The sequence below is a fragment of the Pogona vitticeps genome, chromosome 5 (assembly GCF_051106095.1).
Source record: "Pogona vitticeps strain Pit_001003342236 chromosome 5, PviZW2.1, whole genome shotgun sequence".
Taxonomy (NCBI): domain Eukaryota; kingdom Metazoa; phylum Chordata; class Lepidosauria; order Squamata; family Agamidae; genus Pogona; species Pogona vitticeps.
Window position 1 is genome coordinate 95,440,418 of NC_135787.1, and position 16,890 is coordinate 95,457,307.

The window sequence follows — 16,890 nt, forward strand, 5'->3', positions numbered from 1 at the left end:
ATGAGGCTCCAAGCACGTGTGGATCACCCAGAGTGTGATTCAGAGGCCACAAAGAAGAACCTGTTTTTCCAGATACAGAAAATTCTCCAATAGATTTGGTTACAGAAACCACTTTCTTGTCATCAAGAGGAGTTGAACTCATGGTATAAGGAACATGTTTTATCACTAGCAGGCATTTACTGTAGATTCCATCAGAATTACCATTCAAAAGAAATATATCAACCTTTTTGCTTGCAGGAAGATTGAAGTGGGTAATCTGAGGACGACTGAGAATAATTTCTTAGAATTACCAATAGTCTAGTCACACTCTGAAGGGATAGAGATAAAATGGATAATTTGTGTATTTATGTTTTATTATTTTTTTAAAATTAAAAATAACAGATGAACTCCCTAAAGGGAGACATCAGCTTGAGTTTGCAAAAACTGAGCAGGGCACAGTTGAGGACACATCATTTTGAAGACTGCTCATTTCATCACCATGAACTGGAGGCAATTTGATGGCACTTAACAATAACATGTATTCTAAAGGTTGCCAAAACTGATTTCCATTAAAAAAAAACTGATTTAACAAAAAAGGTGTGTTTTTAACTGAAAAGAACAGAAGAGTAGCTCCTTTCCATCTCCCCCTTCTAAAGCAGTACCTAAGTAGAATGCACATAGCAAAATAGCAAATTGCTAAATAAAAGCTTTGGTGAGATATATACTTTATCTAAATAGCCGCCTAGAGTGGTCGAAATGACTAGATAGGCGGGGTATAAATACAATAAATAAAATAAAAACAGTATTTGGAACTAGATTCACTACCCAAACTAGTTGTTTAGCTGGATTCTAATTAAGTTAGCAATGCCTTGCAGAAGTGTTTAAAAATGGTTAATTATTTCATGTTTACAATTAGGGTTAGTCTTTGCAGAATGCTTAAACCTGAATATCTTATCAGAAAATTCAGATGTAAAATAAGTTAGATTCCTCAGAAACCACCTGGAATCCTCCCACCCATTGAGCACATACCATTTCAGAATAGTCTGAAGGGGTTACAGCAGAATCTGGACCTTCTGTAGTTGTCTGAGAGCTGTCACTAATAGGAGAAGATGCCCGAGTGACACTGTTCAAGTCTACTGCAGGGTCTGATTGGACAGCACTGATTTGGCTGGAGCTTCTGCTTAGAACATCATCGTCATCAGTATCCCCTTTGTTAGCTGAACTTGTTAAATCACAGCTTGTCAGGTCTGACTCTGATTGCAATGTGTGTTGAGAACGTGGCTGCTCAGTTATGATGTCACATCCTGAGGAATCAGTTACTGAACTTGTAGCTGTTGAAATTACTGACGAAGAAGCTAATTCACCAGTTAACTCACTTGTTACAGATGCTAAAATGAAACAGGAGAAACTCATAAGAATCCAAAAATACATGTAAATGTCAGATGAGGTTATGGTAATTTACAAATCTTAGTCACTTACTAGTAGGAACATACTGCCACCCGCAGCCTCTTCTAAACATCATTTGACCAACGTCTCAGTTGGTTACTTATACCTGAATCATATCCTATGACATATCATAAAACATGACATACAACAGGAGTCTATATATTTTATGCTACTGGGCACATGTAGAATTTTAAGAAAGCGTCCATAGCTATTGTCACAAAATGCCTGCCATGGGAAAGGGGGTCTACAAGCTACAACTAAATTCTACCATTCCTACTGTTTTATTTCATCATCTGTGAAAACAGCATTGTTGGACTTAACACCCTCCTAGGAAAGAAGAACAGTCACAGTACTTCAGCATAAGACAGAGACCCTAACTGTCCAAAGAAAAGGCTGTCACTCCAACAACGGAAAATGAAAATAAAGACAACATGTTTCAAAAGTGCTTGATTTAACCTAGGCCAACATGCTCTTCCATAACTTATACCTGCGTAAGGGTGATGCCATTACAGGGGTGGGGGGGAGGTGTTCAGTAAGTAAATGACTTCACACTTCTATCCCACATCTTGACTGTCTCACATGTAGTCAGTCCCACTGCACATGAGGCATTGGAGCCTTCTGCTCGATAAAGTTCGGGGGGGAATTCTGGTAATTAAAAGTGTTAGTCCTTCCACCCACGGGCCCCCTAGCTTGCGCATAATGAGAATGATTATATGCAAGTTGGATGAGGTGCAGAACAAAAGTAGGAAGTCTTACTGAAAATTTGCCCCAACTAAAATGTCATCACCCTTCTGCAGGAATAACTTATGCAAGATAATTTTGGCCATTTCTTGTTTTCATCTTCTTTCATTGAAGCATTCATTCTGAACTGTGACTTCCCTGGAGTACCCTGGCAAAATCAAAAAGCTCTCTACATACTACCTTAGCATAGGGAAGACCAAAAGGCATAATGTAACTCCGGATATCAATAGGAGGATGAAACTCTACAATAACTTAAAAAATCCCCACATTGGTGACATCACCACTCTCACAGAGACGTAATTTATGGAACAGAGTCTTGGCCAGGGTATCATAGTAGAAATCAATGTGAAAACAAATCACTGGCATAAAGAGACTGTGATAATACAGTGGTGCCTCGCACAGCGAGGTTAATCCGCTCCGGATTAACCCTCGCTGTGTGAAAGCATCGCTGTACGGGAAGGAAAAAGCCATTGGAATGCATTAAACTTAGTTTAATGCGTTCCAATAGCAGCTTTACTCACCATACAGCGATGCTTTTCCAATGGCCGGCAGCCATTTTCACGCCCTCCCCTCGCTTAACGAGGGCGCAAAAACGCTGCGCGTGGCCATTTTGGGGCTTCCGGCGGCCATTTTGGACCCGCCGAACAGCTGATCGGCGGGTTGCAAAGCGAAGGTCGGTAAGCGAAACGCTTACCGACCTTCGTTGTGCGATTTTCGGCCATAGAGGCCATTATTCTGCGATCGCATTAGCGATCAAAAAAACGTCCTTGTAGAGCAAATTCATAGCTCTACGGGGTGCTTGTTGTGCGAGGCACCACTGTACACTGTGGGACTCTGATTTTCAAAGCTACTGGCTGAAATTCTGTTGTGAAGCATGTAAAACATGAAATTCTGTTGTGGAGAATGTGATATTCTGTTGTGCACATTCACAATGTAAATGATGTCTGCAGCAGCAAATCACTGCCGATTAAAGGCTTCCTCTGGTGAGTTCAATGTTCACATAACTCATAGACAGTTTAACAGAGTCATGTGCACCCCGAAGTTGCCAAAGAAAGCCTTTAATCAATAGCAATGTGCCCCTGTTAATTATAGGATTCCTACTATGTATGTAGAGTTGTGCAACAGGATTTCAATCAGTGAGTTTTCCCTTTAAAAAGATACAAGTCTATGAACAGCATAAACATTTATCTTTCACCTAACTGTCAACTGCAGTCTTTCTATAAGCATTTGTTTTAACATCCTTAGTTGTAAAGATTTTTTTCACCTATAGCATTAGTTTTTCTAATAGACACTGGCTAAAATTATGTTACTTAGCTTAATAAGGTGCACTGGAGCAGACTAACTGAATCAATGGAGATTTGGTGAGTCAACTCTTTAGGTTCACTGATTCAAATTAGTCTGCTCTAATTACAACTTACTTTAGTGCACTGGTTCTTAACCTTGGGTTACTCAGGAGTTTTGAACTGCAACTCCCAGAAGCCTTCACCACCAGCTGTCCTGACTGGGGTTTCTGGGAGTCGCAGTTCAAAAGCATCCGAGTAACAAAGGTTAAGAACCACTGATTTAGTGTAATAAATCACAAATACAGTAGGCCCACATGAATTAATGGAACTTACAGAAGGGCTGACTCACTAAATCCCCATTGATTAAATAGGTCTACTCTAGTGCAACATACTATGCAAAGCAACAGGATTTCAGCCACTCTTGTCTTGCCTGATGAAAAATGGTAACAGTGAACATACAATCAAATACAAACAAGAAGCAACTCTACCTGCAAAACTTGTGTTGCTGACTTCAGATCTTGTTTCAGAGTCATCTTCTAAACCTTCTTCTTCCCCAAGAAAAATTTTAGCTGATAATCAATACAGGAACTTCTTTAGAATTTCCACTATTAGTAGATCATCACATAGAACTTATCTATACTTATGAACCTTTTGTTTTAATAGTATTTACAATGCTCAAATTACATACATAGGTGAGGAAATAAAACATATACAGAAATGAAGTACAATGAGATTTCAAGGGATACCAAGAAATGGACAAACTAGATGGATAGTGGAAGTAACATTAGAAAGGTTAGTAAAAAGTGTTGCTTTATCAAAAGTTTATCGAAATTTATTATCATGGAATACATCAAACATTACAACTTGCAATATTCAAGACTTATACCAATTCCATCTGCCTGTGTTGTCAAGTTTCTTCATGTACTAATCTAGATCAGAACTCTAACACACAATATTAAAATTATTCCTTTTTGTCTTGTCAAAAAAGATGATGACTTATCCTTTGTAGATGCTTGAGATACAAGAAGGAGTAAGGAGAAATTTTGTAACCTCAATAATGGTTATGGTAGCATGTTCCTGTGACCATACAAAGGATTAAAATGAGTAGCACATTTAGCTTCCAGCATATAAAACAGCTGGAATATCCTTTATATTTTCAATAATTTATTATAAATATATATCTAGGACTGTCTTCTGAAAACAGGAGTAAGTCTATCTAAAATGTTAAAACACAGCAAGAACATTATACTCTTGTATTTAGAGGAATTTATTTGAGTTTAATTATCTCTGTCTAATAAACCACTAGGTAAAGGTAATGGTTCTCCTTGACAAATTGTCCAGTCATGTTCGACTCTAGGGGGTGGTGCTCATCCCTGTTTCCAAGCCATAGAACCAGCGTTTGTCCGAAGACAGTTTCCGTGGTCACGTGGCCAGCGCAACTAGACACGGAACACCGTTACCTTCCTGTGATGAGATGGGTTTTTGAGTTAAAATCTTTTAAGGCATATGGGTATTGTAATTAAGAAATGAGCCAGAGAGGTTCCATCTTGATTCTTTGTATAAAGTATCTTTGCTATGCTGACAGGTTGTTTTCTAGGCGAGCAGAGAGAATGTTATTCTGATAGCCTGAGAAAAGGACTCGGTGTGATTAGATGGGAATTGTTGTGACTCTTTGATAAACTACAGTAACCCAAATAACATCTGGAGTGTATGGGAAAGAAGTCATGTGGTGCAACAGGACTGTTTGCCTAGTAACGAACTCTGATTGGATGACATCGTGGGAAGGTGCGATAAGCCCTTGCCAGTTACTCTTGAAAAAGGAACTTTTTGCCTATGGACATTGTCTTTCAAGACCAATCCTTCAGTCATTGAAGACCGACTCTTCATTCATTCGTGACACATGGGACTATCCTTTACTATACTGGATTACTTATGGATTTATGGGATTTTTCCTAAGGACTATGCATGGACTATTTTCTATGGACTGTTACCCATGGAATATTCTTTATGGACTTCTTTTCTTGGAATACTCCATATGGACTATGCTCTTGTAATTTTGTAAGGACTATGGTACATTTACTGGATTTTTCTTTTCTAAGGATAATGGGACTTTCACTGGATTTTTCTTTTTAGTACAGGATTCTTGTTCTACAGGATCACTAAGGACTACAGCCTTTTTATAACCTACTTGGATTATTTTGTTTTACTAATGAATTACTGGACTGGAACTGTTTTTATTCTTTTTAATGGCTTTTTGTGTTTTTGTAAGGTTTTTGAACACTTTTCTAATTTTTCATGTTTTCTTTGCCTCACTACATCTTTGTAACTAAGCAGCACAATGCTAGTTTATTTGCTTTGGTTTAATTTGGCTTTGATACCTAGAAACATGCTTATTCTTTAATAAAATAAAGATTATAAAACTCAATTGGTTTTCTGAACAGTACACTTGTCATAGGGTCATCTGAGAGTGCTGCCTCGGCCTAGTTTACTTAGAGTCCTGTCAGTGGTGCAAGTTAAGTCTAAGGACTACAAAGCCCACTTGACCTTTTCATAATAATATCTGAGAGTACAAGGGTGTTCTTATGTGGGCAGACCTGTGAGAAGGAGTGTTGTATCATGGCTAGCTGAGTTTGGACTCACTCAGCCCATTTTAGCATGTGCAAACTCCTGATTGCTCTCTGTCCAGGCTTACATGTGTGTTTTCGAACCCGTGTTTGCTGACCGTGGTGGTACCTATTTATCTACTCACATTTTTACATGCTTTCTAATTGCTAGGTGGGCAGGAGCTGGGACAAGCGACGGGAGCTCACTCTGTCTCGTGGATTCAAACTGCTGATCTTTTGACCTTGCAGCCCAGAGGCTTTGCGATTTAAGCTGCACCGCCACCACATCCCTCTAATAAACCATTAGACCAAGATAAACATTCTGCTCATTGGTTAGCTGCTTTTAGGTGGGTTTTTTTTTCTTTTTGGTTCTTGCTTGTGCTATTTTCAAACATTTTCACTATTCTTTAAATCATGGCTTCCCATTACATTTATGCCCCATTACATCCAAGCCTGGTATGATATAATTTTTTTTCTTTGTAATAAACTTTTCAAGATTTTGCTATTTAAAACTAAAAATGCTATCTCGGAAACTTAGCCATTATTGTATACGGATGAAAAAAGGTTTCCTATCCCAGTCCTATAGCACACATATTTTCTTTACAGAGGTATTTGGTCACATGCTTGGAGAATCTAACTATGGAACAACGATGTGAGGGGAAGAAGACCTAGTAGGATGGTCGGCCCATGAAGGCTATTAGATCCAATGGGATTCTGAGATGGATGAGTTTTTGGCTAACCTGATTGGTACTTGAAGCAATTATCACATCCATATGTGTTCTACATTTCAGGACCTGCCCCTCACCCTGGTTTACAGAGCTGCAGGCCATGAAACAAGTGAGGAGAAAACTAGAGAGTAATTTCAGGAATACTCCCTCGGATGTTAACTTGGCTGCAGTAAAAAATATGTTAGCAAATACTGGAATACAATTCAAATTGGGAAAAAAGGCCTATAATACCAGGTTGATTAGTGAGGCAGCTAACCAACACTCTACTGGGTGTTCTGTGACTTCACAGGTGCTAGACACCATCCAGGGCCTCAACTGGACATGACTACCTATGACCAGTTCACAGCACATTTTCAATCTAAGACTGAGACCATCTGTAGAGACCAGGACTTTGTTAGTATGGCAATACTGTAGATCAGTGGTTCTTAACCTTTTTGAAAGAAACACCCCCTTGAGCCATTGAGGAAGTTATCATTGCCCCCCTCCCCACAGTAGCACAGCGGCGGTGCCACCACAGGGAGGGGGGCAATGATAACTTCTTCAATTGCGGTGGTGGCGGCAGCACCACACCCGCTGCCAGCACCAGCTGCTCTGCATCCGGTAGGGAGAGGGGCAATGATAACTTCCTCAATGGCGGCGGCATGGTGGCTCCATTGCCCCCCATCATTCCCTTCTGTTCCTTCACCCCTGCGTCACCCCTTTTCATTCCATCACCCCCCTGAAAAATTAAACCGCCCAGGTTAAGAACCATTGATCTAAAGTGTAGATCATACTGATGTGCTTAACACACTGTCTTGTCCAGTTGTACTGGATGGATTTCAGCCTGTACCGCCTGAGGGTGCTGATAAAGCTCTTCCACCAGAGTAAAGACCCACTCCCTTCTGGGTCCTAAAGTCAGCCAATGAAGTAACAGTGGAATGAGCTGTTCAGATCATGAAGTCCTCTCCTTACAGGAGGGATACGTATATGCTTCCCAGTCTGAAGAAGACAACAGTCCAGCCTGTTCTTTAAAAGTCCAGCTTGGCAATGGATGATTTAAAAAACTTTTGACCTGTTGCCAGGCAAATGGAAAAGACAGCCTTATATGTCAACATTTTACAGTACATTAACATTTTATAGTGCATTAATGGAAGTGTAGAGCCTAAATCACAAGAAGTAATAGTTATATTCTATGCTTTGCTGAACAGACTGCTTTTGCAATATAGTGTCAATTCCTAAATGCCACATTTAAAAATACTGATAGTTTGATCTTGGAAATGTAAAATCAAATCCTAAGGCAAATGGTTGAAAGAACTTACTTTAGCACAGCAAGTCCCAACTAGAGCAGGCCAATTTGAATCAATGGAAGTCACAGAGGAACTGGCTCACCAAATCATCACTAATCTGATGTACCCACACTACAATTTACTACACAAAGCAAGAGGATACCAGCCAGTATGCTCATTTTGTCATAGAAGATATAGAATATTCTTAGATTCTGAAGGTTCAGATGTCAGGACTAGGACTTGGATAGAAACTGCTGAGATATAGATTACAATAAAATAGTAACAAAAGTTTTACAGTGGAACAGACTGTCTAAAGGCAGTTGGCTCTTCTTTGCTATAGGTATTCAATTAGAGGATTAACAATCACTAGGGTTAGTACAGTTATGTCTTTCTTTATATATCCTTAAGAGCAGGAACTTAACATACAGGGTCTTTCCAACTACAGCATTCATTAAAACAGCCAGAAAATATGTTATTTTTCTAATAGTCAAGCCTGTAACACCACAAAAGTCCTGGCATCCAAAAAGCTACCTTATGCAAGCCCAAGGGTTTCAGCTTACGTGGAGGAGTTTTGATTACTTTCCCTTTAAGCAGAAACCCACACATGGCACAATATAAACTATTTTTGGAAGTCCACTCAACTCAATATGCAGTGTGCTGCTCAAGGAACACAAGTACAAAACATCTTAACCAGTCTATAGGTCCATGGATGTTAGCCAGTGAGTAGATAACATTAGATTCTGCTGTTCATACTATAAACAATTTGACAAAAAGTGGGTTAAAGGACACATACATAGTAATGCTAGCTTCAGAAGAGGTAGCTATAATTAAAATATAACAGTCTTTAAGGTACCACTTTAAAAGTGTGTCCCTTTTTAAAATTTTATTTTATTTGGCCTGATAGACATACTAACGGATACATACTTATGTAGACAAGGTTACTTATTTCAAATTTTTAATATTGTAGAAATTGGTCTGCATTCTCTTTGAGTCCATGAACCGATTTCTACAAACCCTATAGCAGTAATGTAAATCTTGTTTTTTCCTCGCCTCTGGAACAATCTGCCTCTGGAGATTCATGCAGCTCCCTCGCTGGCTATTCTTAAAAACCAACTAAAAACATGGATGTTTAGGCAGGCCTTTCCTCCAGTTAATCTCTGACTCTCCCCCCTTTCTCTTCTTTTTTTATGGTTTATTTTTATTTATTTTTTCCATCTTGAAGAACTGCTATTTAGTGTAATAATTCCTTTTTATATTTATTGTTGTTATGTGTTGTAAGCCGCCTAGAGTGATCGTAATGACCAGATAGGCGGGATATAAATAAAATAAAATAAAATAAATCATAATACACAACTAAAGAATGGGTCCACAATTCAAGAAAAATGTAGCAAAATAATATAGAAGGTTCAGCTATCCCAAGCTATATTGGGATACTGTATGGAAGAGAACACAAACTAAACCCACTGTTTAAATTAAAATGCCTTCCTGGCTTTAAAAAAAGCAAAAGACGCTGAAGGATCATAATCCAAAATCTGGGCTAAAAATAATAATAAAAGCAAGTATGAGTTATATGAACAGTTTACATACAAAACTGCAGTGTCAAAAATCTCATGAGCTGTGCTAGTCGAAATTATATACAGGGGTTTAAAATAAGCAGTATAAAACATGCATTAAGAATGTGCCATACAAGGTGAAATCAAGACAAAACAAACTTTAAAAGTTGTAAAAAAATATATCAATGCATTTCATTCAAAACAAGGTATCACAATCCAAAGGAACATTCATACAGAAATTAGACATTTAGCCAAATTCATATTGTTACTAATGATGACTAACATAATCTTAACACCACCAAAAAGAATGAGAGCAGAAAATTGTGGTTCTTTTAATGATCAGCAGCAACATATGCTAAAAAGTAGAAAATAATGATACACATGTTTCATAGTGACATCCGTTTGTAAAGAAGAATCAACCAATATATATGTTAATAGAAACCAAAGTTTACCAAGTTAAAGGAATGAAAAGAAGCAGAAAACATAAAGCAGAGACTATGATTTCATATATAGGTACATATAATCACCTTTTTGTTTTCTGGAAAAAACAGGGCTGCATGAAGACCCCCCTCCAGCTGCAAATTATAGAAAGTAAGAAATCAAGGCACTGATCACAGTGATGTCAAGAAGGTATTATAGTAGCCTCTGAAAAGTCAGGTCACTACTTTCAAGCCTCATTTAAGAAGAATGTTATTATTTTCTCCTGCTGACAGCAGTAACTGGCGGTAAACATTACTAATGGAAACTAGCTCTGTTTCTAACAAACATGAATAAGCTACCATGTTTCCCCAAAAATAAGACAGAGTCTTATATTAATTTTTGCTCCAAAAATGCATTAGGGCTTATTTTCAGGGGATGTTTTATTTTTTTCATGTACAACAATCTACATTTATTCAAATATAGTCATGTCATCTTCTTCTCATTACTGCACAATGGTAGAGGGCGGAGTTTCACTTAACTGGGGCTTGTTTTTGGGGTAGGGCTTATATTAGAAGCATCCTCAAAAATCATACTAGGGCTTATTTTCAGTTAGGTCTTATTTTCGGGGAAACAGGGTAGTCTACTACTCTATTTGAATATTTCAATAAATAATTAAATAATTATTTTTAAAGATATTAGCAATTAAAGAAACAAAGGAAATGTTTCAAGATAATCAAACTCACTATGCATTCCACTTTGTCGCAAATGCAAGTGCTGATAAGAAAACCAACGGTTAAAACAGAACACAGGAGAGTGGCACCTCAAGCATGGCACCTTCAAGATTAGAAATTAAAATGTTACAATTTATTGCATTTTTTAAGATGGAACTTTTTAAAGAGCTATTAGTTTGAAATTTCATCCTTAAAGCATTGAGAAAGCTGACGGAGATGTTCTGGTTAAATACACTAAATTTAACAGAACTAAGAATTTTAACAGAAGGCTGCCTAATTACTTATTGCAGGCTTCTGTTTTTGAAAAAAAAACTATATATAGCTTACCTATAAGTTCTACTATGCTGTCACTGCGGTTTCTGCTCGTAGATTCACCTTTGGATACATTCATTTCTGCAATACCACCAGCAGTAGTCAGAACAAAGAGCAGATTTGGAGGTGGTGTTTTGAGAAGCTGTTGCAATAGTTCTAATGAGCCAGTCACAACATTATGGTCTTGATGCTGTGTGTAATGCAGACTCAATTCATAAACCTAACATTTCAGAAATAAAACTTCGTAATTAGGTTTAGGGATGTTTGGGAACTTTCACTTCTTTAGTTATTTACCAAAGAAAATGTGCAATACTTTAATTCAATATATATATATTGATATATTGAATATTAATATACAGTACATGCAGAAACTCTACTCACAACATAGCAGTTTGTATGTTTGGAATCAAATTCAAAAACTTATATAGATAATCATATGAAATTATGCCAAATATTTAGTGTTCAAATCAGGAAAATTATATAGTTGACATGTAGAAAACACACTGAAATCATTAGTTGTCAATTAATAATATAAATAAAAAAGAATACAGAAGTTCCAATCTAAATGTAGTAAAATCCAAAGAACAACAATTTAAAATGCAATGTTTTATAACAGCAGTTCCTAACCTTGGGTAACCCAGGTAGGGTGGATTAAAATCCGGGATTTTCTTAAATTGGATTTTTTAAAATTTGAATCGGATTTATTTTAATGAAATGCTTTTGGAGAAAAAAATCTATCTAAAGATACATAGTTCTCTTTTTAAGATGCATTTTAGTTCAAAGGTTATTCAACATGAAATAGAACTTAGTTTTGTAGTATGGTTATTCAAGCAGGTTTTCCTTCCTGCTGCATCTTAATATTTATATTTTTACATCTTGGATTTTTACATACTTATTGGTTCTATTGTTTTTAAATTGTGTAATGCCGCCCAGAGTAGACCCAGTCTAGATAGGCGGGGTCTAAATCTAATAAAATAAATAAATAAATAAAATATGAGACTGTATATTCATGCAATATTTAAATTTTCAGTAGACTAATTCAATTAATCCAAGTCATCCAAACTGAGATAACATGCACTTTTTTACAGTAAAAATGGTATAACGTTCAGGAAAGACCTTAATCCCATTGTTCTGCAAATATATGTACAAATAATGAATACATTACAGTAGGACCACAGTATCTGCAAAGGATCGGTTCCAAGCCTCCCTGCAGATGCCGAAAAACACAGATACAGCAAATACTACACATTGCATGGTCTCTGGATCCCTCTAGTAGCCATTTCTGTTGTAAGCCACCCAGAGACCTTCAGGTAGTATGGGTAGCATATAAGTTAAATAAATAAATAAATAAATAAATAAATTTCTGGTAAATACACCTTGCAAATACATATACATACATTTTTCGGGAGGGGGATATTTAGATAAGTGAATAAGAATAATTGAATCAGCAGATTCTGATCCCGTGGATAGGGGGGTTCCTACTGAATCTTAAATGCTAGGTTTGAAGATGGTTTGGAAGATAATTTGCTTTTTAAAAAAAATATTTTGTTTAACTGCTTCAGTTAATAAACATTGATGTTTAAGCAAATGCAAGAATATAAACGCTACACGTTATTGTTTTAGTTGAATAAAACAATTTAAGTAGTTCTGCAAATATGAATGATTTGCCTTTTAAACAAAAATCAACTGATACAGCTGTTTTACTAATCTGACAAGTTATTCTAAATATGAAATCTTGATCTGATTGCCAATATTAAGATTGTAACTACCAGCAAGAACGAGTCTTTATATTTAAAAATCATGATTTAAATCAAGACTTTCTGACTAGTGATTTAAATCATGATTTAAATTGTGATTTAAATCAACTTGCTTTAAATAATCCATCCTGAACCCAGATGTTCTTAGATTCCAATTCCCAGAAGCTTTCACCACCAGCTGTGCTGGCTGTGGTTTCAGGAAGTTATAGTTCAAGAACATCTGAGGACCCAAAATTGGGAATCACTTTTATATGACAAAGGTTGTTGCTACAACATGGGGATCAATCACTAATGCTGCAACCTGGAATATGGTCTGTTGAACTCAGTGAGAATTATTTCTTAAGTAGATGTGCAGAAGACTGCATTATAAAAATGTTAAATGTTTCTACGTTATTCTTACCTGTATAAGTTGATCTAAAGAAGGAGAAATCTCTGTTTCTTTCCGTATCACACCAAAGCTACCTTTAAGACTTGTATCTTTTACTTGCTGCTGCAGTAGGGGTATTAGATACCTTAAGGTCAGCAATACACCAAGAATTAAGACATTGGGATATTCCTCTTTCATGGGGGATAATAAACCTGCAAAGGTAATTGTCATGGTTTTAAAAAGTTTTAAATTGCACTTTTTGGCTTTTAAAAATGTGTAGTACTTTTTCTACATTCTATAGTTGAAATCCTGGTTGTGTTCACATGTGTCTATTAGAAAGAAACCTTAAGCCCCATCAAGATAGTGTGTGTATTGTGATCACCAAGGGAAATAGGTCACAATTTGGACTGCTAATGCAGTGGTCAGATGCAATCTATTTCTTGATTATCACATGACTTATGGGGAGATGTGTTCCAGTCTGACCCCTAACTGTGCCCAAGCTGGAACTTTTTGATCCAGCTGTACGTTACGTTTTTGAGCTGGGCTGAATCGATTCCACAGCAAAGACAAGAAACACTTTCAGGGAGATCAATCCCATTGAAATAGCCCTTTCCAGTGCAATAAGGCACTTTTGCAATTGTCTGACTGCACCCTAAGTGTGCATTTACCCCATCAAAAAAGCATGTGTGAGAGTAAATATAAAAGAAGTATGTGTAAATATACATATGGTGTTCTGACTAAGCATCCATCTAGTATTCAGGCACTCATCTAGTGTGTGTATTCATGAGCCCCAAAGCATGCATGTTCTCATCCAGCACTAGTATGTCTGTCAAGCATTCATGCACCTATGCACATGTGCCCATGTCTGCCGCCAAACTCTGTGGCGAGTATCCTGTTTTGTAGCCCCACTGTTGTAACTGGAGCAAATGCTACTAAATAACGTTCCTGCTTCAATGTTGCATTGGGTTGCACATTGCTTGGTCTCATTTTGGATTGTGTGACTCATGCACAATGTAAGAACTGCTGGATAGCTCAGTGGCTTAGGCTTCTGGCTGCAGAGGCAGAGGTTAGGAGTTCAGTTTCCCACTGTGCCTCCTTGACAGACTGTACTCAACGATCCATAGGGTCCCTTCCAGCTTTGCAGTTCTAAGACTGTTATAATGTCAATCTGCCATTCCTGATGATACTTTCTGTTGGACAACTGGACCTATGGGATCTATTTCATCCTTTCCCAACAATGTTCCTCTGTATTCTGCACAGTACAAATAAAACAACTGACATCACAAATGGCAACACACACACAAAAATGTTTCGGAATATTTCTATTTAGCTGGACACTCTTTGAGTGACCTTAAATTGACTGTGTTAGAAAAAAAATCACTGCAAAACTAGACTTGAAAGAGAAAAAGCTGAGCTAAAGTATATAGAGATGCTGGAGACCCACTCAAAAGTCTTAAATATCAGTCAAGGGTTTCTAACTCATTACTAATTGCAAAATCCTATACTGATTCCCATAGCTTGCCACATCAACCAACAACACACTGTTACCTTGTAGACTCACAGACTGACAAGCGGAATTATCCACAGCCCGATAATTCTATTCCTTTACTTACAAACCACTGTTACTTTACCCCTTATCTGTATCCCTACCTGGTCATGTGGCCATGTATAAACATGACAGTCATATAACATCACTCTAATAACTGAGGAAGTGAAAGCTCATATTAAAATACAGCAGTTAATCTTCAAGGTGTCACAATGTTTCTGTCCCTTCTTGTTTTTTCATCTGACATGTTTTCCTAGACCCGTGGTGGTGAATCTTTTTGGGCTTGTGTGCCCAAACTGGAAAAAAAAACAAAAACCAGCAAGCGGTGTGCCGCGGCAGCAGAACCAGAAGTGGCGGCAGTGGAACCGGAAGTGGGAGCGGAAGGGGGAATCCCAGCATGGAAGTGCCTCAAGACCCTACTCTGGATCCGGTGCCAAAGCACCAGAATCACGGCTGCAGCCGCCCTCTCAGGTTTGGCTGCGCGGGGGGGGGGGGAGTAGCGATCCAGCGACTTATGGCTCGCATGCCAGCAGAAAAGACTCCGTGTGCCAGCTGTGGCACGCATGGCATAGGTTCACCATCACTGTCCTAGACAGACACAGCGACTTCATTGAAAACTCTTTCTCAGAAGTCTGTGAGTGCATATATGCATTACTCCCTCACTTACACATGCACAGAGATAAAAGATTACTCAACCATTCTTTAGACTGAAAAACTTTTTTTTACTACTTGGATGCATTTTTGTTATGTGTTGTCAAGTCACTTTCAACTTAGTCGTAGTAGTAGTAGACATCCTTCAGTCTTGAGAGAATATGGTAATGTGCTCTGAATAGAGGTCTTGGAACAGCATCTAGTGTGGCTGAGAAGGCCAATTCGAGAGTGACAATCCCTTCCACACTGAAGACAGATACAATCTGTCCCCTATCCAGCTCCCGACCGTCAGCCACTTAACTTGAAAGCCAATCATAGATGAATGATAGGTCTTCAAAATGTCCTTTCCCCAACAACCCTGCTCAGTTCTTTTAAACTCAAGCCTGTGGCTTCCATTAGAAAATCAATCCATCTCGTATTTGGGTCTTCCTCTTTTCTTGCTGCCGTCAACCTTTCCCAGCAATGTCTTTTCCAGAGAATCTTGCCTCTTCATGATGTGTCCAAAGTAGGACCATCCTGGTTCCATAATTTTTGGCTCCAGAGACACTTCAGGCTTGATTGCTCTAAGATTCACTTGTTCATCTTTCTGGCAGTCCAGGGTATCCACCAAGTTCTTTTCCAGCACCTTATTTCCATTTTATAGTAGATAAATTCAGTTTTAAGGTATGTCCAGATTTCATTTTAAATATGTTTATTTTTAGAAGAAAATAATGCCTGATTTTTTTAAAAATCTGTTTAGAAATTAAAACAATTATACATTATAAAATAATGAAATGTTACCCATTTTGTTCACCTTAAGTACTATTTCCCCAGACTTTGCATGCTAATCTGTTTTTGCCATCTTACCTAATAGTACATGCAACAGCCAAGTATAAAAATACTGCGTTCTTCGTGAATGCTGGCAGATGCTGACTGCTGATGCAGCTGCTGTTCGACGAATAGTAGGAGAACTCGATTTAAGGTTAGCTATAAAAGCCTTCAATAAAACCTAAGGTGGAAGAATTTTTCATCAATGCATTATCTGTAAGACATTATAATATCTAACAGTAACAGTGACTCATTCTATTATAAGTTTAAACATGCTTTAGAGATAATATACAGTAAAGGTAAAGGTAAAGGTTCCCCTTGACAATTTTTGTCCATTTGTGTTCGACTCTAGGGGGCGGTGCTCATCCCCGTTTCCAAGCCGTAGAGACAGCGTTTTGTCCAAAGACAATCTTCCATGGTCACATGGCCAGTGCGACTTAGACACGGAACACTGTTACCTTCCCACCGAGGTGGTCCCTATTTATCTACTTGCATTTGCATGCTTTCGAACCGCTAGGTTGGCGGGAGCTGGGACAAGCAACGGGCGCTCACTCCGTTGCGTGGATTCGATCTTACGACTGCTTGGTCTTCTGACCCTGCAGCACAGGCTTCTGCGGTTTAGCCCACAGCGCCACCATGTCCCACAATACAGTGTAATATACAGTGGAACCTCACTTTAGAAAAGCCTCGGTTTACATAAT

General features: G+C 38.0%; 1 protein-coding gene across 3 annotated transcripts in view; it reads right to left on the bottom strand.

Annotated features, from left to right (window-relative positions):
• HTT (huntingtin) overlaps nucleotides 1-16,890 on the bottom strand; it is a 318,202-nt gene that overhangs the window by 261,071 nt on the left and 40,241 nt on the right. For 2 of the 3 annotated variants that reach the window (XM_073000995.2, XM_073000993.2), the window contains exons 7-12: nucleotides 16,229-16,370; nucleotides 13,219-13,397; nucleotides 11,077-11,281; nucleotides 10,126-10,173; nucleotides 3,938-4,018; nucleotides 1,009-1,367 (exon numbers count right to left, since the gene is read on the bottom strand). In XM_073000995.2, coding sequence (XP_072857096.2) covers nucleotides 1,009-1,367; nucleotides 3,938-4,018; nucleotides 10,126-10,173; nucleotides 11,077-11,281; nucleotides 13,219-13,397; nucleotides 16,229-16,370 — 1,014 coding nt within the window. The remainder of the gene's footprint in view (nucleotides 1-1,008; nucleotides 1,368-3,937; nucleotides 4,019-10,125; nucleotides 10,174-11,076; nucleotides 11,282-13,218; nucleotides 13,398-16,228; nucleotides 16,371-16,890) is intronic. The other variant, XM_073000994.2, reaches the window with a different exon arrangement.